Genomic DNA, 26,446 nt, shown 5'->3' with positions numbered 1-26,446 from the left:
CTTCTATTAACCCCTTAACGACCACGGACGTAAATGTACGTCCTGGTTTTGCAGGACTTCCCGCACCAGGACGTACATTTACGTCCTGTGTATGACCGCAAGCATCGGAATGGTACTCGTGTCATACACGGCAGGTTCCGGCTGCTAGCTGCAGCCGGGGACCCGCCCGTAATGGCCGACACATGCGATCGCGCGGATGTCCGCCATTAACCCCTCAGATTCCGTGATCAATACAGATCACGGCATCTACGGCATTGCGGTACTTTGAATGGATGATCGGATCGCCCGCAGTGCTGCCGCGGCGATCCGATCATCCAGCATGGCGGCCGGAGGTCCCATCACCTGGCTCCGGCCGTCTCCCGTGGGCCTTCTGCTCTGGTCTGCGATCGAGCAGACCAGAGCAGAAGATCACCGATTAATATTGAGCAGTGCTGTGTCCTATGCATAGCACTGCACAGTATTAGCAATCAAAGGATTGCTATAGATAGTCCCCTATGGGGACATAAAAAGTGTAAAAAAAAATAAATTAATTAAAAAAGTTGAAAAATGGGGGAAAAAAAAGTGAAAAATCCCCTCCCCCAATAAAAATGAAAATTGTCCGTTTTTCCCATTTTACTCCCAAAAAGCGTACATTAAAAAAAAACAAAAAACATATTTGGTATCACCGCGTGCGTAAATGTCCGAACTATCAAAATATAATGTTAATGATCCCGTACGGTGAACGGCGTAAACGTAAAAAATAAAAAAAAATTCCAAAAATGCTGCTTTTTATTCAAAAAAATTCATAAAAAATAATCTATAAGTTTTATATATGCAAATGTGGTATCTAAAAAAAAAGTACAGATGACGGCGCAAAAAATTAGCCCTCATACCGCCCTATATACTGAAAAATGAAAAAGTTATAGGTGGTCAAAATAGGGCGATTTTAGATTACTGATTTTTTACAAAAAGTTTTAGATTTTTTTTTTAAGCGGTACAAAAATATAAGTGTCTAGCCATGGGTATCATTTTAATCATATTCACCCACAAAATAAAGAACACATGTCATTTTTACCGTAAATTGTACAGTGTGAAAACGAAACCCTCCAAAATGTGCAAAATTTTGGTTTTCATTTAAATTTCCTCCCTAAAAAAATTTTTGGGGGGGATTCGCCGTACATTTTATGGTAAAATGAGAGGTTTCATTACAAAGTACAATTGGTCACGCAAACAACAAGCCCTTATATGGGTCCGTAGATGGAAATATAAAAGAGTTATGGATTTTAGAAGGCGAAACGGAAAAAATTTAAACGCAAAAATAAAATTGGCCTGGTCCTTAAAGCGCAACTGTCATGACATTTTGGTGCAATAACCTGCACACAGCCTTTGTACTGTGTGCAGGTGGTGGGTATAGCAATGTTTTTACCTGAAATTTGGCGGCTTTCATGACTGCAAAAAAGGCTTTTATTTAAAGCCACTGACGGTCGGATAGGCTGGCGTGAGGTACGTGATGCCTGCCGCTGCCACGCCTACCCCCACCTCGTATGTCCGCGCTGGGACCTGTCATCCAGCAAGTGCTCGCTCGCTCGCTCCCGCCGCCGTCTTCTTCCTCAGTGCGCCTGTGCAGTGCTGCACCTAGTATCGAGAACTAACCTGATTGCGCGCTGCTCTGCGCAGGCGCACTGAGGAGGAAGACTGTGGCGGGACCGAGCGCTTGCTGGATGACACACAGCAGCGCGCAGGTTAGATTAGCTGAAAGGCGCATGCCAATGTCAATCACACAGAGGTCCCAGCGTGGACATATGGGGTAGGCGTGGCAGCGGCGGGCATCACATACCTCACGCCACGCCTATCTGGCCGGCAGTGGCTTTGATTAAAAGCCTTTTTTACAGTCATGAAAGCCGCCAAATTTCAGGTAAAAACATTGCTATACCCACCACCTGCACACAGTACAAAGGCTGTGTGCACGTTATTGCACCAAAATGTCATGACAGTTGCGCTTTAAGGTGAAAATGGGCTTGGTCCTTAAGGGGTTAAAAAAAAATCATAATCCTTCCATTACTTATCAGCTGCTGTTTATTACAGAGGAAATTCTTTTCTTTTTGGATTTCTTTTCTATCTGTCCACAGTGCACTCTGCTGACACCTCTGTCCATGTCAGGAACTGTACAGAGTAGGAGAAAATCCCCATAGCAAACATATGCTGCTCTGGACAGTTCATAAAGTGGACAGAGGTGTCAGCAGAGAGCTGAAAGACAGAAAAGAAATTCAAAAAGAAAAGAACTTCCTCTATAGTATACAGCAGCTGATACGTACTGGAAGGATTAAGATTTTTTTTCTGTTTAACTTTCTGGCACCAGTTGATTTAAAAAAAAAATTTCCACCGGAGTACCCCTTTAGGGTGTGTTCACACGCTAGTAACTAGCAGCAGCTTTTCCCGCTGCGGGAAACCCGCTGTGAGTTACGCTACCATTCATTTGAATGGGTCCGAGGACAGTCCGCAAAATCTGACACTATTGCAGACTGTCTGTGGACCCATTTAAATCAATGGTAGCGTTAGTAATTGTGTGTAAAGACAACAACACTTTGTGGCCTCAGTCTGGTATGTGTGTAATACAGGCTGAATTGTTCTGTGTGTATAAATGGGAAGGTAAACGTAGGTGTGTATGTAGGTTCATGTAGACACTACGAGAACGTGACCGTCAGATCTTTGCTCCACATCCTATTAATGGTAATGATTACCATTGTGTGTATACAGTGAGGTTATAGCCAACCTTTTGCCTGTAGAAGCCTTGCCCTATCTAGATAAGGCCACACATGACCACAGCCTTTCCTTTTATCTCTGCTTGATATTCTTTACTGTTCTAGAAAGTCTTGTTTTTTTTTAAAAAAAATTTTCTTTCTAAGATGGTCTACCTACAGTTTGTTCCGAACGCTGAGCAGCGGAGTACCCCTTTAAAGTTTTTTTTTTTTTTTTAAAGGAGATATCTCATGAAAAAAAAATGTATCCCCTATCAGCATGTGTGTGAGTGTGCAATTATGCCAACTTTTGTTTTATGTTTTTTAATTACTTCTAGAGTATTTACTATATTTGCTTTAACACCTTAAAGTGGTACTCCGCCCCTAGACATCTTATCCCCTATCGAAAGGATAGGGGATAAGATGTCAGATCGCGGGGGTCCCGCCGCTGGGGATCTCTGCTGCAGCACCCACCTGTTGCGGCTTCCGGCAGTGCTGGAGGCTCTCATCCTAACTCCTTCCGGAAACGCTGGAGGCTTCGGCTCCCGACCACCGTGACGTGAGATCGTGACGTCACGACTCCGCCCCGTGTGACATCACGCCCCCCCAATGCAAGTATATGGGAGGGGGCGTGACGGCTCTCACGCCCCCTCCCATAGACTTGCGTTGAGGGGCGGGGCGTGATGTCATACGGGGGCTGAGTCGTGACGTCACGATCTCACGTCCCCGTGGTCGGGAGCCGAAGCCGCCAGCGTTTCCGGAAGCCGCAACAGGTGGGTCCAGTGGCGGGACCCCCTCGATCTGAAATCTTATCCCCTATCCTTTTGGATAGGGGATAAGATGTCGGGGGGCGAAGTACCCCTTTAAGGACCAAGCCCATTTGACCTTAAAGGGTTATTCCAGGAACTTTTTTTTTTTTTCTGACTATGCTACAGGGGCTGTAAAGTTAGTGTAGTTCATAATCTAGTGTCTGTACCTGTGTGTGAAGTTTCTCACAATTCTTCTGTGATTTTCACTCCAATATTTTTTTTTTTTACCAGCATACAAAATTACTGTTGTCTCAGATTTTCCCAGCTTGCAGTGCGGCCGAGACCTGACTCACTAGTCAGCTGATGACAGGGAGCCGGTCTGCTTCAATGGGTGGAGGGATCGATTGCAACAGAGATCAATCTGCAACAGCTGTAGGCACCCTGATTGAAAACCACACTGATTGAAATGGATGCAGCTCATTTATGTTTCAATGGGTGGGGTGGCTGATGTGTGGGAGGGAGGAAGATGGAATTGTGGGATTTGTAATAAAAAAAAGAAAAGTCAAACAGGAAATACCAGTTAACAAAAAGCTAGCCACAGTGTTAAGGTAATCTCTCAACATAGCCATTTAGCCCCAAGACAAGCGCAGATCCTTCCTAAGCATGTCTATTACTGTCTGCCAGGTACATACTAAAATCACTAGGGATGTCCCGATACTAATATCGGTATCAGGGCTGATACTCGGCATGTGCATGGTATCGGGGACTCGTTTAATGTCCCCGATACCATGTCCGATACCTGCTTTTGTGCGGCCGCTGCCCCGTTCTCCCGATCGCATCATGCGGCTGTCCTCGGGTGTTGCCGCTCCGCTTTTCCGTTCTTCCGATCGCATTATTGCGTCCTATGGTGGAGAATGTGACATACACGTCACTCCTCCTCCCCTGCGCCCAGCGTAACGCTACGGAGGAAGTAGAGTGACGTGTACGTCACATACTCCTCCATAGGATGCAATGATGCGATCGGAAGAGCGGGACAGCGGAGCGGCAACACCCGAGCACAGCCGCAGGTGAGCTGTCTATTAGGGATCGACCGATTATCGGTTTGGCCGATATTATCGGCCGATAATCACGATTTTGGGCATTATCTGTATCGGCAATTACCTTGCCGATAATCCGAAAATGCCCCGCACCACCCCCACCGCACAGCGACCGTCACCGCACCGCTTCGCGTCGCACCGCCCCGCCCCGGACCCATTGCCTCCCCCATCCCCGGTTTCATAATTACCTGTTCTCTGGGTCCACGCTACTTCTGGCTCCTGCTGCGTCCTGCGTCACGCTGTGCGCAATGACGAGTGACTTGATGCAACTTCACCGTCAGTGCGCACAGTGACAGCTCAGGAGGACGCCACCAGAGCCAGATGCAGAGTGGACCCCGGGAACAGGTAATTATAAAACCGGGGATGGGGGAGGCAATGGGGCCGGTGCAGTGCGGGGGGGGGGGGGGGGTAGTGGGGCTGATAGGACTTAGGACCCCCAGACAGGCAGGGGGAAAGAAGCGAGTGGCGGCGGCGGTGGTGGTCTATGGCACCACAAAAGCCACTGCAGTTCATTGATTTAAAGCGCCCGCTTTAAATCAATGGTCTGCAGCGGTGTCGCGGGGGATAAATAGCCGATAACTTCTACCGAAATATCGGTAGAAGTTATCTGGTATCGACCCTAAAAAAAAAAAAAAAACGATATTGGTCGATCCCTACTGTCTATAAGGGGGGGGGGGGGGCGGGCAGGCGTTCTGCTGTCTATAAGGGGTGGGTGGGTGGGCTGCTGTCTATAAGGGGGGGGGGGGGGGCCTGATGTCTATAAGGGTCAATATGATTAAAATGATACCCATGATTACATACCTTTTCTATTATTGTTGTGCTTACAAAAAATTAGTATGTTTAAAATCCTTCTATATTGATGACCTATAACTTTTTTAAAATTTTCCATATAAGCGGCGGTATGAGGGCTCATTTTTTGCGCCATTTTTTGCGTCTGTACTTATTTATACCACATTTGTGTATATAAAACTTTTTTATGATTTTTTTTTTTAATTTGACAAACTTTGTAATTTTTTTAATTTTTTTTTTACGTTCACGCAGTTCACCATACGGGATCAATAACATTATATTTTAATAGTTCGGACATTTATGCATGCAGCGATATCAAATAAATGGGGGAGGGGATTTTTCACTTATTTTTATTTTTTTATTTTTTTTATTTTATTTAGTTTTATTTTTACACTTTAATAGTCCCCATAGGGGACAATTTATAGCCATCATTTGATTGCTAATACTGTTCAGTGCTATGCATAGGGCATAGCACTGATCAGTGTTATCGGTAGAGATGAGCGAAATTACAGTAATTTGATTAGTCACTAACCTCACGGCTTGGTGTTAGCCTGCATAAATGATTTCAGCTTTCAGGTGCTCCGGTGGGTTGGAAAACATGGATACAGTCCTACTAGACAAAAGCTGAACTAATTTATGCAGGCTAAAGTCAGCAACCACAGAGCCTCGAGGTTCATGACGATTCGAATTGCTGTAACTTTACTAATATCTAGTTATCGGTCATCTTCTGCTCTGGTATACTCGATCTCAGACCAGAGCAGAAGACCCATGGAAGGCGGCGGAGGCAGGTGAGGGGACCTCCATGCTCCGCTCTGGATGATTGGATCTCCGCGGCAGCGCTGCGGGTGATCCGATCATCCATATTTCTGACCGCACTCCCACAGAGGTGTGATTTGTATTGATCACGGCATCTGAGGGGTTAATGGCAGCCATCAGCGCAATTGCGGATGTTGGCCATTACCAGCGGGTTCCTGCTATCGGCAGCTGGGACCAGCCACGCATGATTAGAGCATCGCTCCAATACTCGTGGTCATGTACAGGACGTAAATGTACGTCCTGGTACACTAAGTACTGCAGCACCAGAACGTAAATTTACATCCTTGGTCTTAAGGGGTTAAAGGAGCAGTCTCATTTGGGGGGGGGGGGGGAGAACTTATCCCCTAGAATAAGCAGGATAGGGGATAAGTTTGAGATCGTATATGGGGCCCGGTTCTCGCCTGGAGCGGCACGTCATGCCCCCCCCGCCCAAAGCGAGGATCTCCACGCCCCCCCATATATCTCTATGGGAGATCTTCAGCTCTCCCATAAAGATATATGGAGGGGGCGTGGTGGCCCCTGCTTCGTGTGGGGGGCGTGACGCGCTGATCCAGGGGAGAGCCAGGGCTCCATACAGGAGAGCGCTCGTACCCCCCGTGATCTCTAAAACGTATCCCCTATCCTGCGGATAGAGAAAGTGTTTTTTATTTTTATTTTTTTATTGTATGGGACTACTTTTTCTAAGGCAAATATATTAAATACTCTAGTTTTCTGATGATTTCCTAAAAAATTCTAATAAATATGTGGAAAAGGGATTGCTTTATAAATATCTAAATCCCTAGAGGACCCATGTGATAGGGGGGACATTTATGAGGTTCCACCACTGAAATTCTGCCCTCAAAATAATGAACTTGTCCATTCTACAGGTGGAATCCTCTCTGCAGACATTGCCTTCTATGTGGACGGTGGTGCCTACGCAGTCCAAGCGCTGATCCAGTTGGTGCTGGCTGCATTCAGAAGCTCTGAACGGAATTTTGAACCTAGTCTTACATATTTTGCATTGGAGCTCCAGTGCTAAGTTTTTGGCTGTGGTGGCTGTATGACAAATAAAAGCAATGAATCCAGGGTGGCTACAGCAATAAGCCACATTCACTTCTCTTATGTGCCTGTACATTGGCAGTAACACCAGTGCTGTGAGGACTAATGGATCCTGTTTTTCAGAGGTCATCTCCCATATGGCACATGTAGTGTGTTTAAACGTCGGAAAACATATGAAGATAACCACCTGGTAGTTGTGACAGGGTGCATATTTATTGGTGAAGAACAATTGTTTGACTTCTATTAACACTGTAATGACCAGCCAGAAATAGTCACTAGACTAAACTGACACTTCACCCAGTACTCCTGGTAGATGGTAGAGGTTTAGAAGGAAGCTATGACAGTGATGGTTTTCTACTGCACATATTTTTTGTGAGCACTAAACCAGTTTGTTCACCCAAAGTTTTCCATGATAGAACTTGCTCTATTATGTAGATAGAACATTGTGTGCAGACTGTCATTTGTATGTCCTAATATAATTCATTTGTAGGAAGGACATTCTGCCCAGCTGGTACTAATGAATTGATTGTAGACGCACTAAGATTATAATACTAGATGGTTATACTGTATTGCTCGAATATTCACACATCTGCCCACTTATCCTACTTGTAAATCTTTTTTCCTGCCATTTAGCTTCTGCCTAACCCCTTCCTGCAAAAGGACGTACATGTACGTCCTGGAAGCAGCTGTGTTCCCGCAACAGGAGGTACATGTACATCCTGTATTATAAACTGTTGCCATACAGTGACAATTCTTTCACATCGGCTGTGCTGCAAAGCATCCCTAAAACTGGCCAGGACTTATCACAGTGTTCCATGGCTGGGGTTCACTCCGTGGTACCGTGGTCAAGAAATTATTATTTTTTTATAGTTAAAGGGAGAAGTAAACCAATAGACCATGCTTTGCCTCTGGTCAAGATATCTAAATATCATTCATTATAATTGTCTAAATATTATTCACTTACATGCATGAAGTAATCACATCACCCAGTCATCCACTCTCTCTCTGTTCAAATCCCTTTCTGAAAGCAGCTCCCACCCTCCTGAAAGATACAGACCATGTGGTTTGTGCCATGCAATAGTGAGTAATGCTCTGTTTAGTTCTGAAAACTGGGAGGTGTGTGCAGCTTCAGCCAATCAGACACTGAACCTCTCTCAGCTGCTCAGAGCAGGAGGGTGGGGGCTGCTCTTAGAGAGGGAGCTGGCTGGCAGAGCACAGCTGCAATGATTGCTTAGAGATGTAGACAAGGGGAAGGAAGGATAGCAAAGAATATCAAGCAGCCTGAGAAGACAACAGAGGCCACAGGAGCCATGCATATCAGGCAGGGTGGTTTAAAGGGAACATATCTAGGTAGTGTGGTGGCTTTGAAGTGTGTGTGTGTGTGTGTGTGTATGTATATATGTATATGTAAATGTGTGTGTGTGTGTGTGTATATATATATATATATATATATATCTCCATCCATTCATTCCTGAAATACCCCTTTAATACTGCCTCCATAAATTAATACATTTAAAAAGTCATTAAAATATTGTTTCCCAAAATTGTACCTCAGACAACGTCAACTCATCCTGCTAAAAATAAAACCCTCATGCATCTCCATCAATAAAATATGTTACAGCTCTCAGAATATGGTGACTCAGGGGTGTGGAAATAAAAAAAAAAAAAATTACTTGTCCAAGGGACTAAAGCGGAACACAATCTACTTGTCCCTCAAGAAAATCCACTTGTCCTGGTAGATAAAATAATTTCAACCAAAATAGTACGATTCACCCCATTAGACCACCAGGGATGGATATAAGATTCCTATAGACACAGCTGTCAACTTAGACAGCGGTGATCTAATGGTTTAATAGCGGCCATGGTGATAGCAGCATGCCAGGATATTAGCGGCGGGAGAGCTGAAGCTCCTTTTACACCTGAGGCAAGCCCAGAAAAGTCTACATGTAACTTTTTGATCACCTTATAAAAAATTTCTCTAACATTATATTTTAATAGCCTGAGCATTTCCACATGCAGCGATACCACCTATGTTTTTTTTTTTTATTTAAAGAAAATTGGAAACTCTTATTAGGAAAGGGGCTTATTCACATATATACGCACTTTTTAAAATATTTTAATCACTATTTTTCAGTCTTCATAGGGATTTATATATGGAGTCTTTTGCTTGGAAAAAACTGAACGCCGCTGTGTTACGGGGGGGGGGGTTCTGCTTCTCCAGTTTATGTGCTGCATTTTATTTACTCTAATTTATGTGTCAGAAAATGCTGGAAGTTGCATTTAGTTACTAGATAACTACAACTCCCAGCATGCCCTCATACAGCCTATGGTTGTGTTGGTGTTGCAGCATGTTGCACTGTATAGTAGTACAGTTAAGGTTGTTGTGTAACATGCTGGGAGTTGTTGTCATTTTGGTTTGTGTCAGCTGCAGAGCCATAGGCTGTGTCAAGGAATACTGGGAATTGCAGTTAGTAACTACAACACCCAGCATGCCCTGATGCAGCTTATGGCTCTGCAGCTGACGCAAACCAAAACTACAACTCCCAGCATGTTACACTTTATAGTTCTACAGTTTAGGTTATGGTGCAACATGCTGGGAGTTGTAGTTTTGGTTCGGGCGTGTTTCCGTGCATCTGTGGGGCTCTTGGTTGGCGGGTAAGTATCAAGGGGGGGGGGGATTCTGGGGGTGCAATTTAGTGCGGGTGGCCAGAAACCACTGAAAATAAAGACACGGGCCCTTGGGCACTGCCCTAATGCCCGACGTGTCAGTCCTCCACTGTACAAAACATTCATGCATACACATATCATACAAACACTGGCAACTGCCCCCATATCATAAATACACACACACACACACACACCCCCCGCCACTGCCCCCCCACATCATACATTACATACACACATCACACATACATCATATACACATACTCACACCATACATATGCACACATCAGACATACACCCGCCGCTGCCCACCCCACATCATACATTACACACATAAATCATACACATACACACATCCATCATACACATGCACACATCACACATCCATCATACACATGCACACATCACACATACATCATACACATGCACACATCACACATACATCATACACATACATCATACACATGCACACATCACACATACATCATACACATGCACACATCACACATACATCATACACATGCACACATCACACATACATCATACACATACCTCATACACATGCACACGTCACACATACCTCATACACATGCACACGTCACACATACCTCATACACAGGCACACGTCACATACATCATATACACATACTCACACCATCCATATGCACACATCATACATACACTCGCCGCTGCCCACCCCACATCATACATTACATACACACATCCATCATACACATACACACATTACACACACATCACACACAGACATCATACACACACATCACACAGACATCACTCATACATCATACACTCACACCATACATATGAACACATCATACATACACCCGCCGCTGCCCACCCCACATCATACATTACATACATACATACACACATCACACATACATCATACACAGTCATCATACACACATCCACTCACACCATACATATGCACACATCATACATACGTGAATTCAGGTAGAAAAAACAGGCATGGTTGCACATCTACAATCTTGTATAATGATCTAATTGCTTCTCAGCATAATATCAAAAACAGGTAGTTAGTATACATTTTTGATCAAAAAGTACAAGCCCACTCGCCACGTCAAGGCCCCTTATTTAGAGTGGGTCCCTAACCGCTGTGCGGCGTCCGTTGCTGCCGTTGCGCCGTGTCTGTGGAGGGGTGCGGCCCATAGACTGGTTTGCGTGGCATTGGGGCCGCTCTGCCAGTGGGTCGTTCCCCCTGTGGGCACTGGTGTCGCGGCTGTGGTGGTCGCTGCCCGGTGCTACGCCATTTTATTCTAGGGACGTTAGGGACCCACTCTAAATAGGTGGCCTTGACGTGGCGAGTGGGCTTGTACTTTTTGATCAAAAATGTATACTAACTACCTGTTAGTTTTTGATATTATGCTGAGAAGCAATTAGATCATTATACAAGATTGTAGATGTGCGACCATGCCTGTTTTTTTCTACCTGAATACACATCATACATACACCCGCCGCTGCCCCCACATCATACATTATATACACACATCAGATATACATCATACACACATATACTCACACCATACATACACCCGCCACTGCCCACCCCAAATCATACATTACATACACACATACACATCACATCATACATATACACACATCATACACACATCACACCATACATATATACACATCATACATACACCCACCGCTGCCCACCCCACATCATACATTACATACACACATCACACATACACAGACATCATACACACAAACACACATCACAGACATCATACACTCACACCATACATATGCACACATCATACATACACCCGCCGCTGCCCCCCCACATCATACATTACATACACACATCACACATACATCATACACACATATACTCACACATCATACATACACCCGCCACTGCCCACCCCAAATCATACATTACATCATACATTAAATCACACATACACATCATACATATACACACATCATACACATATCACACCATACATATACACATCATACATACACCCACCGCTGCCAACCCCACATCATACATTACATACACACATCACACAAACACAGACATCATACACATACATACATCACACACACACACACCATACACATACTCACACCATACATATGCACACATCTTAGATACACCCGCCGTTGCCCCCCCCCCCCCCAAAATCATACATTACATACACACATCCACTCACACCATACATATACAACCACCCATCCTGCCGCCGCCTGCATTCTCGGCCTCCTCACCTGAGCTGGCCATGAGTGGACATCAGAGCTGTAGTCCCGGCACAATAAAGACCCGCCTGCCGGTGTAAGGTTACATGGGTTTGAAAATATCACCTTACACTGGACATCCTCTCTCCCCTCACCCGCTGTGTTTTCCCCGTGCAAACTTTTAATCTCCCCGTGGTGGATTAGGTCCTGTGGAGACAGAGCAGCGGGAGGGGGATGGAGCTTTGTGCGGGGGAGGGGAGGAGCTGTGTACCGAGCTGTGTACGTCCTCGCTCTCCCCTTGCTTCTTGTGTAACGTAGAGCTGCGTCCTCCATCCTCCGGGAGGGGTGATAAGGGGGCTCTGTGGTCAGCTGGGGGCCGCCACAGCCCCCTACATACACCCTGAGCGCCGGTGTGAGGTGCAGACTTGCATCCGCTCCTGCGCCTCACACCGGCATTAAAGAAAAATACGGGGGAAGTCGGTCTGTCTCTGCTTGCCTGATACAGGGCTAAATCTATTTAAAAAATTCACCTGCCCGTCGCCCGGAACGGCTTGTCCCGGGTGTCGGGCGATAGGATTTCCACATCCCTGTGACTATGGTAGAAATGTAAAAAACCATAAAGTGAAATAGGTTTGGTATGTCTGTAATCGTACTGACCTGCAGAATAAAGTTAACGTGTCATTTTTATTGCATGAAGAACAATGTTAAAAAAAACTATAAAGTAGAATAAAAAAAAAAATCAGAGCGCCACACAAAGCCCAGAATAGTACCAATGAAAACATCAACTTTTTTTCTCAAAAAATATTTTTGGTACCTCACAGCCTCTGCAACTTGTTACGATACCTATGTCATGTAGCGCACAAGGACCACATATGGGATATTTCTATAAAGCCAGAATTAGGGAATAAATATTTAGTTGCATTTCTCTTGTCAACACCTGATTTGTCACAGACGAAAAACTGATTAATTTCTGTAAAACACCTAAAGGATTAATAAACGAAGTGGCTATGTTTACACAACAGAATTTCCGCATTGAAATTTGCATTGAAATTCTGTGTGTGTTTATAGCCTTATTAACTTCAATGGTGTTCCACAGTCCTATTCACATTGCAAAATTTTCACTGCGGACATTCCGCAGCTATAATTCTGCCTTCAGCTAAAATTTGTCGTCTTTCCTTTATTGTTTTCTTCTTTTTTTGCAGAATTCTGCTTCGGAAGCCCATTGAAGTCAATGGGATTTCTTTTCTTTGCCAAATGCGGATATCGTGCGGAATGTAACTTTTGTAATGAAGAAAAAAACTGGGAATTAACGTGGGATTCATGCAGAAATTCAGGATGAATTCCGCAAAAAGTCCACAAATTAAATCCACATCAATACCAAGGCCATGTTCACACGTCGGAATTTCCGTGCAGAATTCTGCTTGGAACGTCCACACAAAAATTCAGCTGCAGCAGAGTCCTGTTAAATTCAACAGAATTGTGCACATGGCGGAATTTCCTTTTCAGATTTTTCCGGCACGGAAATTCTATTTTCCATGTCTGCACTAAGAATAAACATGTTCATTCTTTGTGTGGAGTCAGACAGTTTGCGGAATGTCCTCATGAAGATTCTGTGTGGACATTCTGTTGTGTGAACATAGCCTAAGAATCTGTCTGAATACTTTGAGATGTACAGATTTTAAAATGGGATGATGTATGGGGTATCTAACTTACAGGCCCCTCACATCCCCTTAATAAATCAGAGGTAAAAATTTTCTTAAAAATGTGGAAAATTGCTGTTAAACTTAGGAAAGTCCTTAAGTCATAAAAAAGTTAAAGATTTTTAACAAATAACGTAACATAAAGTAATCCTATTGTAGATGTGCATTAATAACTTATTTGGGATGACTATTTCTTGAACAAGCAGAACATTTCAAATCTAGAAAAATTCCCCCCAAAAATTCCATTTTCTTTTGCTGAAACCATTGCATGTATCAACCAAAATGTACCACTAATATATAAAATACAATATGTCATAAAAAAACTTTCAGAATCGCTTGGCCAAATAAAAGCATTACAAAGTTATCGCCACGAAGAGACACATGTCAGATTTCATAAAAAAATAAAATAAAAAAAGGGGCTTGGTCATTTAGGGGGTTATACGGGATTAGAAAAAAATAGAACCATTTTTTTTCTCCCAAAAAACAGCACCACACCTGTCCTCAGGTTGTGTGTTGCATTGCAGCTCAGTTCCATTGAAGTGAATAGAGCCAAGTTGTAATGCCGCACACAACCTGAGGGCAGGAGTGCCTCTGTGGAAGGAGCTCTGTTTTTTAGCTCTGTTATTCTATTCCTGGATAACCCCTTAAAGTCGAAACAGATGTGAAGGGGTTAAGTGCCATAAGCACAAAAAGACACAAAGGCATGAGTTATATGCGAACTTTAATGCATTTGATGTCATACAGATCTTTGTACAAGGATATTGTTATAAAAGTTTAACTTTGTTTTTCCTTCAACCTTTATTTCTGTGCTTGTCACGTTCCTTTCAAGTCTAGCAAACTTTGTTTATGTGAAATTCTAGTAACCCCTTAAAATACTGTGTATTGCTTCCTAGGAACACACTATACCATGACAAACGGAGGAGGTATCAGCAGCTCTACTCATCTGCTGGATTTGTTGGATGAGCCTATTCCAGGGGTCGGCACATATGATGATTTCCATACCATCGACTGGGTGCGAGAGAAGTGTAAAGACCGGGAACGCCATAGAAGGGTAAGGAGAGAGCTTTATTTCGGTGTTAAACTTAAAGGAGATCTCCAGTCTTGAAAAACGTATCCCCTATCCTAAGGATAGAGTATAAGTTTAAGATCGTGGGGGTCCGACAGCTGGGACCCAACCCCCCCCCGCCGCAATCTTCCATACGGGGCAAGGCAGTCCACGGGAATGGGGCGTGTCGACCGCCCCCTCAGTACAACTCTATGGCAAAGCCGAAGCGCTGCCTTCGGTAATCTCCGGCTCTGCCATAGCGCTGTATTGAGGGGGTGCTTCAAAATGCATCAGTTTAGATCTATTTATTTTTTTGGGAAAAGTCCCTTTAACCAGATAACAAAAATACATTCTTAACCCCTTAAGGACACATGATGTACTGGAACGTCATGTGTCCGTTCCCGATCTATAACGCGTGGCCCCGCGTCATAGCGGGTCGGGCCCGGCCTCTAACAATGCCCGGGACCCGTGGCTAATAGCGCGCGGCATTGATCGCGGTGCCGCGCGCAATTAACCCTTTAGACGCGGAGTTCAAAGTTGAATGCCGCGTCTAAAGTGAAAGTATGACGGTTAGCTCAGTGGGCTGTTCGGGATAGCCGCGGTGAAATCGCGGCATCCCGAACAGCTTACAGGACAGCAGGAGGATCCCTACCTGCCTCCTCGCTGTCCGATCGCCGAATGACTGCTCAGTGCCTGAGATCCTGGCATGAGCAGTCAAGTGGCAGAATCATCGATCACTGGTTTCTTATGAGAAACCAGTGATTAATGTGAAAGATCAGTGTGTGCAGTGTTATAGGTCCCTATGGGAGCTATAACACTGCAAAAAAAAAAGTGAATGAATATCATTTAACCCCTTCCCTATTAAAAGTTTGAATCACCCCCCTTTTCCCATAAAAAAAAAGAAACACAGTGTAAATAAAAATAAACATATATGGTATTCGGAAATGTCCGAATTATAAAAATATATCGTTAATTAAACCGCACGGTCAATGGCGTACGCGCAAAAAAATTCCGAAGTCCATTTTTGGTCACTTTTTATATCTTGAAAAAATGAATAAGTCAATAAGTCCTATCAATGCAAAAATCATACTGTTAAAAACTTCAGATCACGGCGCAAAAAATGAGCCCTCATTCCGCCCCATACGCGGAAAAATAAAAAAGTTATAGGGGTCAGAAATGACAATTTTAAACGTATTAATTTTCCTGCATGAAGTTATGATTTTTTCCAGAAGTACGACAAAATCAAACCTATATAAGTAGGGTATCATTTTAATCATATGGACCTACAGAATAAAGATAAGGTGTCATTTTTACTGAAAAATGTACAACGTAGAAACGGAAGCCCCCAAAAGTTACAAAACGGCGTTTTTTTTTTTCAATTTTGTCTCACAATGATTTTTTTTTTCCGTTTCACCGTAGATTTTTGGGCAAAATGACTGATGTCATTACAAAGTAGAATTGGTGGCGCAAAAAATTAGCCATAATATGGATTTTTAGGTGCAAAATTGAAAGAGTTATGATTTTTTAAAGGCAAGGAGCAAAAAACAAAAATGGAAAAAACCCCGGTCCTTAAGGGGTTAAATACATGCACAATGGGGGAATTTTTTGAGGCATTTTAAAAATGAAAGAAGTAATCTAATTTCCTCTGCACAGGTTTTTAAAAACATCACCCCCAATGTGTATACTCATCTTGTATGGTTGAAGATCTGCTTACATTGGTATTTAGCAACTTTAAAGTTAATAAAGATGTGTGGGTAGTATTATCTGCTCAGACAGTTATGGGCAGTAGGAGCGGTTTTGAGACCCAGTTTGACTTCAGTAATGAAAACCTCAAGTTAAAACGACACATTCACTTGTTTCCATCTCCAGGCCTTGTAAATGTTGGCTTCTGACACCTGCCCTGAGGCATAATGACAATTATTGTTCTATCTAACAGAACAAGTGACAGATTCTGACTGAACTGCTCTAATTGATCTCTGCTTCCTGAAAAATGTCCTTGGTTGGTTATAAACTGTAACATTTAGCTCCTTAACACCCAAGAACAAATGCTTAGGGCCAATAGACACGAATGAAGTTTCCCTTGATATTCTTAATTTTGTATAATTAACGTTTCCAAGTAAAAAGAAATGGAATGTTTGTGAGCCCTGTTATCATTGATTTTAGATAACTTTATACCACTGCAAGATATATTCTTAAAATTATTTTTCTCTTCTGTAGATTAACAGTAAGAAAAAGGAATCTGCGTGGGAGTTATCAAAAAGTCTCTATGATGCATGGTCGGGATGGCTGGTTGTAACACTAACTGGTTTAGCATCAGGTAATGTTTATGTGAGGTCTAAATGTCACCTTGTTGGAATATGGATTTTTTTTCTATTGCAAAGACGTATTTAAAACACAGTTCAATGCCTTTTTTTTGTTCCTAGCCATGAATAAGTTGGTATTTCCAATACAATTTTATAAATGGGAAACTATTGAGTGGTTTCTAGCCACATTTCAGGTATTGGCATAATTGGTAGTTGTAATGTACCGTATATACTCGAGTATAAGCCGAATTTTTCAGCACGATTTTTCGTGCTGAAATGCCCCCCTCGGCTTATACTCGAGTGAACTCTCCGCCTGTCAATCCCTTCTCAGTGGTCTTCAACCTGCAGACCTCCAGATGTTGCAAAACTACAACTCCCGGGCATGCTGGGAGTTGTAGTTTTGAAACCTCTGGAGGTCCACAGGTTGAAGACCACTGTGTCCTTCGTCATCATCCAGCCCCCCCTTTAGTTTTCTACTCACCTCCCCTCGGTGGGAAGGAAGGGTGAGCTGGTCTGGGCCATCTATGCTGCAGGGACCGTCCAGTGGGGAGGGTTAGTGGTTCCGGGCTGTCCATTTTCACCGGGGGGGCCCCTCTTCTCCGGGCCTGCCCCGGACTAGTGACGTTGCCTTGACGACGACGCACGGGGATGTTCATGCGCAGCCTCCCTGCACATGAACGTTCCTGTGCGTTGTCATCAAGGCAACGTCACTAGTCCGGGTCAGGCCCAGGGCGCGGAGAAGAGGGACAGCCCGGAACGACTAACCCTCCCCACCGGAGGGTCCCTGCAGCATAGATGGGCCGGACTAGCTCACCCTTCCTTTCCACCGAGGGGAGGTGTGTATAAAACTAAAGGGGGTCTGGATGATGACGAAGGCCACAGTGGTCTTCAACCTGCGGCCCTCCAGAGGTTTCAAAACTACAACTCCCAGCATGCCCGGACAGCCGATGGCTGAAGTGATTGACAGGCGGTGATGATGAAGGGGGGGGGTCTGGATGATGACATGGGGGGGGATGATGTATTTCCCACCCTAGGCTTATAGTTGAGTCAATAACTCTTCCTGGGTTTTTGGGGTGAAATTAGGGGCCTTGGCTTATATTCGGGTCGGCTTATACTCTAGTATATGCGGTAATTATTACCCTCGAATGCTTGTCTATATGAGCTTATTATGGTGTACTACTAGAGATGGAAAGGTCTGGAAAAAATTATTGACTTATTTTATTTTTTATTTTTCCAAAAATGTCCATATTTTCCCATGCAATCAAAATTCTGGACATGTTACATCTCAGGTACTTCACTGCAGTGCTTTTAAGTGGACACTCAAAGAAATCATGTATATAAAGGACCTGTGAAAACCAGTTCAAGGTCATTGAATTTTTTATGACATGATCACATTACAGAGACAGCATTCATAGTCCACTTTTACTGATCTATGTTTCTTCCTTAAGGACATGGTTTATCATGTTTCTTACATTTTCTCAAATCCTTTTATGCCTATAGTGTTAAATCTGCCAATAACACATCTTACTTGTGCCGCAGGTGCCCTGGCAGGCTTGATAGACATTGCTGCAGACTGGATGGCAGACATAAAGGAAGGAATTTGCATGAGTGCCTTTTGGTTTAACCATGAACAGTGTTGCTGGGGATCAGATGAAGCCACATTTGAAGAGCGAGACAAGTGTCCTCAGTGGAATACGTGGGCAGATCTCATAATAGGCCAGGCAGAAGTAAGTTGATCTTGTGGCATTTTCTCTCATAGAAGGCTACAGTCTGATAAACAGTACATCATCCCACCATATCACACACAATAGCGTGTCAATATAACAAACTAATTTTGTTCCCGTTTTCATTTTGCAGGGTCCTGGATCATATATTATGAATTACATAATGTACATCTTCTGGGCTCTGAGTTTTGCCTTTTTAGCGGTCAGTTTAGTAAAAGTGTTTGCTCCATATGCTTGTGGCTCAGGAATTCCAGAGGTATGTATTGTTTTGTTCTGGACATCTTACTATGTTCAAGACTGGCTCACCTGCAGTGACAAAGGTTATGGGGATGAAAGAACATGGTCATGAGGAAATGGCAGCCTGTTTGCTTGAAACTGATAGATTCAACAACAGTTATACTATCTTTTGGATAAATAAGTCCTACTAAATAAAACTTGGGCTGGAATCTTACATGTTGCTTTTGGATGTAGTTTTTAAGTGAAAGTCAAAATGAAAAAAGGAATGGAATATAAATAAGGATTTCTTCTGAATATGCTTAAGATGCTTCTGAATATGCTGAATATGCTTAAGATGGCTTTTAAGTGGGCACTCAAAGAAATCATGTATATAAAGGACCTGTGAAAACCAGTTTAAGGTCAATGAATTTTTTATGACATGATCATATTGCAGAGACAGCAAGTCGGCTTCTTCCTCCATTGTGCGCTGAACAGAATTAGCATTTTAGCAACAGGCCCTATCTTAAACGCTGGGACCAATTGAAATGGGCGCTATTTATATGTTGTACATCTTGGCAAAACATTAACCTTAGTTATACTTCATAAGAAAATTTTATTTGATAGAAATCGTTGCTTATAAATTCATGGCTTTGTCCAACCTGAAGCACAGGCATGGACAAGGTCCACTAAGTGAGGGTGGGCTAGTACTCCTCTGTGTTCTCTCCTTTCCTATCAGAGCCCACCCTCACTTACTGGACTTTGCCTGTGATCAGGATATGACCTAGACACTGATAGCTGCCCTACAATGAGAGGACCCCCTTGAAGAAGTAAGGCCCCATCTAGAATGATTTTGCCAACTGTTATCTTGCTTTAAGGGGAACCTATATAATTCATTAAAAAGTACCTGTCACCAAATAAGCTTCTCTAAACTAACTCAGGCTATGTTCCCTAACTACTATTAACACTTCTTCCACTCTTTAAAATCATTTGAGCCTTAAAAAGCTTTGTATCATACCTTTATTCTTGCTCACAGATGCTATGAGCAAGAATAAAGGTATGATACACGGTATTGATCACAACATCTTAGGGGTTAATGGCAGACATACGCGCGATCTAGGATGTAGGCCGTTACTGGCGGGTCCCTGGCTGCTATCAGCATCCGGGAACTGCAGCGCATGACCAGAGTATTGCTCCGTTAAGTACCACCGCACCAGGACATACACTTACTTCCTGCGTCGTTAAGGGCTTAAACATATTTGACAGGTGAGAGAAAGGTTTCTGGCACTGCTAGCTGGTAGCTAGTGAGTTCAATGGATCGGTATACACCGCACTGATTTCCTATGAGGCTGTAGTACCTGCAGTGTACAGGGGTGCTGGTGAAGGTGCACAAATCGCTGTTTCCAATATGAGTGTATAAGAAAAAAACGCACTCACCCGTACTTCTTCGTGCAGGATACAAGTTTATTCCAAAGAGGTGACAGATATGTCCATGGAACACAGTGACTGCAGGTCGGCTAGGACTCTCAGGAGCGTTCCATAACACCTTATGGAATGCTCCTGAGAGTCCTAGCCGACCTGCAGTCACTGTGTTCCATGGACAGATCTGTCACCTCTTTGGAATAAACTTGTATCCTGCACGAAGAAGTACGGGTGAGTGCGGTTTAAACATTTAAACATATATTTATGTTGATCATTTGAAGTTAGTTCATGGGAACATGATTGCTAATTACACAAGGAACACTATATTAAAAGTTTTATTTGGTGACAGGCACTCTTTAATCTATCACTCACTGGTCACTTTTTTCAGCACAGTTTTTTCATGTGGCCGTCTGAATTGATTCTACATATCACCAGACATTGAACTCTGATCCCATTTGGCCACAAGTGCCACATAAACAGTCAGAATTGGGCATACAGTCATACTAATAATATCTGCAGCTGATAACTTTATTATAGATAACTTTATACCATGTGTTTTTGTAATGTATATTACCTATAGTTATTGCTTCATTTTCATGTGTTGCTTTCTTTTTATTATTTTCAGATTAAAACCATTTTAAGCGGCTTCATCATCCGAGGTTATTTGGGAAAATGGACTTTAATGATCAAAACGGTCACACTGGTACTTGCCGTGGCTTCAGGTCTAAGCTTAGGGAAGGAAGGGCCCCTGGTACATGTAGCTTGTTGCTGTGGAAATATATTTTCCTACCTCTTTCCTAAGTACAGCACAAATGAAGCAAAAAAAAGGGAGGTGAGTCCTACACCAATTTCACCAGAACATATCTCGTAGCGTTCTGACTGTACTATTGAATATATCGATATAGGAAGTAGACGGGACACTGTTTTTTCTTTTCTTGCTTTTAATGTTTGTTGACATTCATGTGCAGTAAATACATCCCTATATATACAAAGATGGGCACCACCTACAACCATAAATACCCACTGGGTGCAACCAGTTGCTATAATGACTTGGAACTGATTTAGAAAAAGAAAAAGCTAGCAACTATGAATGATGCACTCCAAGAATAGAAATGTATATACAAATAAGTATCTTTATTCACATGTATAAATTGACAAAAAGAGAGCATACAGACAATTTAAAATAATTTAAAAACGCATAATAATCTGGCGGAGGAGTGTGATCCTTCAACGCCCACTCCACACTTGGGAAAACCTCCGTTGCTGGAGGCAGAACACGTGGGGTCAGCTATCCCCCGCACTGAGATGAGATGTAGGCGGTTCCGGCATCTATACAGACAGAACATTGGGCTCCGAGTGGCTATCATTCTGCACATGCACTTCACAGGCCTGTAGTATATAGCACCTTATATTTATTTACATTTATAACTACTGTTCTGCAGCCAGATTACACCTTATACATATTGTTTACTGATTCATGATATGGTGTTATGCAGCGTTTAGGTACATTGGGACTATTTGCTGCATTGTGGTCACATTGTGGTCGTAATTGTGGAGCCTTAGTGTGATAAATTATAATTTCTCTATCGGCTCCATTGGGGGGACACAGACCATGGGTGTATGCTGCTGTCTCTAGGAGGTGTGACACTATGGTAATAAAAAAAAGTCGGCTCCTCCCAGCAGGATATACCCACCTTCAGACCCTGAGCTAATCAGTTTAAGCTTAGTGTCTGAAGGAGGTGGACATGGTCTGGAATTCTCCAGACCAGGTCTTCTGATTTTTTGTTTTCCTAGTATAGGGACGTGTTAGTTTTTTATTCCTTTTTCTTTTCTGTTTTCAGGTGGGGTCCGGTTCCCTGTTTCCCCATTGCGAGTAAGGGGGCACAGACATTACGCATATGCGCTGTTCACCCCCCTCGCCAACGGTCAGCGCCTGGGTTGGTACCTCATGGGTCCGGGTCCCCCTATTTCCCTGCTCGCCTCGCACGCGCATAGCAGCCAGGCGTGATGCAGGTAACTAAAGCTGACTGAAGACTTCACTGAAGACTCCATTAGGTAAGTTCTTCTGACTGTTTTTAGCTCCGCACACAAGGCTGTCTGAGCTCTTCTGAGGCGCGCAATAGCCTCCAATCAGCGCCTAGGGGGCAATTTTCAGTCAAAAGGGGGCCAATTAGTTAGTGCCTCTGCTGCAGGCACGCCCCCCTCTACTATTGGCTGGCCTGTTTCTCACGCTGCACGGAGACGTTCTCCTCACTGCAGCTGCCAGGGGACACAGACTAGGGTGAGAAAATTCCTGTCTTTTTTCTCATAATGTCTGTATCCAGAGCTGTTCCCCCCTCTAAACAGAAACCTGGAACGTCAGTGACTTATTTTGCCTGTCAGCACTGTAGTACCAAAATGCCTGGCTCTACCGAGCCCACTTGCCCTGCCTGCTCCCCCAGACCCCCTGGTACCCCCTGATGCCCTTTTGGTTCCGGTGGGTTCAGCCGCTCCACCAGCCTGGGTTTCTTCCCTGACCCGGTATATGGCTGACTTGACCCAAGTCTCCCGGTCGGTGGCGGAGGCCTCCCAGGAAGTGGTGTCCGCCTTGAAGGGGTCTTCCCTGCGCAGGGCCTCTGAGAGGGCCCTCTCATCGTCTCCACATACTTCACCCTCTCACAAGCGTACTAGGGGTGCCTTGTCTGACTCTTCCATTGAGTCTTCAGATAGACGTGAGCGTTCCCCTCGTGGGTCCTGCCCCCCGGTCATCTGGGCACAAAGGTAGCTCCTCCAGAGGATGTTCTCGGAGTCGCTGCTCTGCCATGCCAGAGCCGCGTACCCAGTCAGGGTTGCCCACCCCCCCCCCCCCCCCCTCCAGGACTGCCTCTACTCGTTCACATTCTCCTGGTGGACGAGGCTTCCAAGCCAGCATCTGCCTCAGAGAAACGCTCGGACTCAATTGCAACGGTGAACTCATTGGTGACAGCCATAAGAGACACCTTTCACTTAGAGGACCCAGGATCTTCGGATGTCAATCCAGGAGTATCCTTTCATCGTGCTAAGCTAGCACCTCAAAGGTTCAGCTCTCACGCTGACTTTGACGACATTCTGGAATCTGCATGGAAACATCCAGACAAGAGGTTCCTGGGAATCAAGACGATTCAAGAACGTTATCCATTTGACATGGACTTTGTTCACTAAGGTGGTTTCCCCTCCCTCAGTGGATCCACCAATCTCCCAGATCTCTAAGGCAACTACACTGCCTCTGGCAGATGCCGCTGCCTTCAAGGATCCCATGGACAAGAAGGTAGAATCCTTAGCGAAGTTTGCCTCTGAAGCAGCTGGCTCTTCTCTTCTTCCCATCTTCGCCTCGACATGGGTGTCCAAGGCTCTGTCGGAGTGGTGCCAAAAGCTCCATCAGGATATCTTAGCGGGATCCCCCCCAGAGGATCTATCTGCTCTGGCTGTCCAATGCTCTCAAGCTGGGGACTTCCTGTGCGCAGCTTCCATGCAGTCAGCCCGTTGTTCTGCCTTTGCTGTGGGTCACCTAGCGGCTCTGCGCCGCTCTATATGGTTTAAAGCTTGGAATGCGGATGCCGCTTCCAAAATGTCTCTCACTGAGCTTCCTTTACGGGTGGCCGTCTTTGGCAAACGCCTTGATGAGATTATCTCTGAGGCAACGGGAGGTAAGAGTTCCTTGTTACCTCAAAATAAAGCTCGCCCTACTTCCCAAAGGAAGTCCTTTTCCTGTCAGTCCTTTCGGACCTCTGGCTCCAGCAAAGGATCCGGGCAGGCGCCCTCGCGGGACAAGAAGGCTCCCTCGTTCCGGGCACGCCCGTCTTGGAAGTCATACTCCAACCGGTCCGGCCGTTTTGCGCCCAAATCAGGCAACCGCAAACCCACTTCTGCATGAAGTGAGGCCCCCACCCGCGGTTTCTTCTCGGGTGGGAGGTCGTCTCTTACTTTTTCACGATATCTGGACCTCACACATTCAGGACTCTTGGGTTAGGGACGTGGTGTCCAACGGTTACCAAATAGAATTCGCCTCCCTTCCAAGGGATCGCTTTTTTTCTATCCCAAACCCCCTGGTCTCCTCCTCTGGTGAAGCACTTTCGAGCGGCTCTCCAGTCTCTGCTTCTCCAGGGATTATAGTTCCCGTTCCTTCAGGGGAATGGTTTCGGGGTTTCTATACAAATCTTTTTGTGGTCCCCAAGAAGGACGGTTGTGTGCGACCAGTCCTAGACCTCAAGCGTCTCAACCGTCACCTTCTTATCCGCCACTTCCAATGGAATCTCTCCGTTCGGTGGTGGCGTCCCTGGAACAAGGGGAGTTCCTTTCATCGGTGGACATCAAGGATGCCTACCTCCATGTGCCAATATTTCCAGGCCATCATCGGTACCTCCGCCTTGGGGTTCCGGAGGGGCACTTTCAATTCGTAGCCCTCCCCTTTGGTCTAGCCACGGTTCCTTGGGTCTTTACAAAGATCCTTGCGCCAGTGATGGGTCTGTTACGGTCGAGGGGAATCTCGGTGATATCCTACCTGGACGACCTTCTCATCAAGGCTCCAACCAGAGCCCAGACTCTGGAGAATCTGGACGTCACTCTCCACACTCTGGATCGCTTCGGGTGGATGGTCAACCGGGACAAGTCAGTCCTCCGTCCTACCCAGTCTCTAACCTTCCTGGGACTTCGATTCGACTCTGCCTCTGCCTGAATTTGTCTCCTGCCGGACAAACGTCTGGCGCTTCGTTCGGGGGTCCGCTCCCTTCGGACCTAGGTCTCAGTCCCCATCCGCACTTGTATGGAAGTCCTGGGTCGGATGGTGGCAACTATGGAGGCCGTACCCTTTGCCCAGTTTAATTACTGCTCCCTTCAACTGGCGATTCTCTCGATGGAACAGGTCTCCTCTGTCCCTCGATCGTCAGATTGTTCTCCCTCGCAGGGTCCCTCAGTCTCTCCTCTGGTGGCTCCGCTCCCCCCTTCTTCTCCAAGGGCGGTCATTTCTTCCCCTTCACTGACAGGTTGTTACAACGGATGCCAGCCTGTTGGGCTGGGGCGGCGTGTTCAGGGATTGGGACGGTGCAGGGACTCTGGTCTCCCCGAGAGACCCTTCTTCCGATAAACATATTGGAATTACGGGCGATTCTTCTTTTGTCTTCTTCATTGGGAGTCCCGTCTTCAGTCCTGTCCTGTCCACGTCCAGTGGGACAACGCCACGGCTGTGGCGTACATAAATCGACAGGGCAGCACTCGCAGCTCGGCAGCCATGGCCGAGGTGACCAAGATTCTCACCTGGGCGGAAAGCTAGGTTCCGGCCATTTCGGCGATTCACATTCCGGGAGTGCTCAACTGGGAAGCGGACGTCCTCACCCGACCCCGGCGAGTGGTCTCTACATCCAGAGGTCTTCGCGCAACTCTGCGACCTCTGGGGCATTCCGGACGTGGACCTCTTCGCGTCCTGGCACAATCGGAAGATCCTTCCTTTTGTGTCCAAGTCCCGGGACCCTCAGGCTCTGGCCGTGGACGCCCTAGTGATTCCTTGGGCGGGGTTTGCCCTACCCTATCTGTTCCCTCCCCTTCCGCTCCCAGGGTGCTGAGGAAGCTCAAAGCAGAGGACGTCCCCGCCATTCTGGTAGCTCCAAATTGGCCCCGAAGGTCGTGGTACGCCGACGTAGTCAGGCTCCTGGACGACGCTCCACTGCGCCTTCCGCTCTGTCTGGACCTGCTCTCTCCGGGTACTCTTTGCCACCCCAATTTACAGTCGTTGCATTTGATGGCGTAACAGTTGAGACTGCGGTTTTGAGGGCCCGCGGGTTCTCTTCCCAAGTCATTCACACCATGCTCGGGGCTCGTAAGCCCTCCTCCACGAGAATTTACCACCGTACATGGCGGTCTTTTTTTTTTTGTTTTTTTTTTTGTTGGTGTGAAGCTCAGGACTTCTCCCCGGTAACCTTCTCGGTT

The 26,446-nt window shown here is 45.2% G+C and overlaps 1 protein-coding gene across 3 annotated transcripts in view; it reads left to right on the top strand.

The window, feature by feature from the left end:
• CLCN3 (chloride voltage-gated channel 3) overlaps positions 1-26,446 on the top strand; it is an 82,116-nt gene that overhangs the window by 35,879 nt on the left and 19,791 nt on the right. For all 3 annotated transcript variants that reach the window (XM_056560950.1, XM_056560957.1, XM_056560952.1), the window contains 5 exons: positions 14,693-14,850; positions 17,062-17,161; positions 18,687-18,874; positions 19,005-19,127; positions 21,132-21,338. In XM_056560950.1, the coding sequence (XP_056416925.1) occupies positions 14,693-14,850; positions 17,062-17,161; positions 18,687-18,874; positions 19,005-19,127; positions 21,132-21,338 (776 nt within the window). The remainder of the gene's footprint in view (positions 1-14,692; positions 14,851-17,061; positions 17,162-18,686; positions 18,875-19,004; positions 19,128-21,131; positions 21,339-26,446) is intronic.

Source organism: Hyla sarda, chromosome 1 (genome assembly GCF_029499605.1).
Source record: "Hyla sarda isolate aHylSar1 chromosome 1, aHylSar1.hap1, whole genome shotgun sequence".
Classification (NCBI taxonomy): Eukaryota; Metazoa; Chordata; class Amphibia; order Anura; family Hylidae; genus Hyla; species Hyla sarda.
The sequence above is the reverse complement of the archived record's forward strand: the minus strand, read 5'-3'. Positions and strand labels throughout refer to the sequence as shown.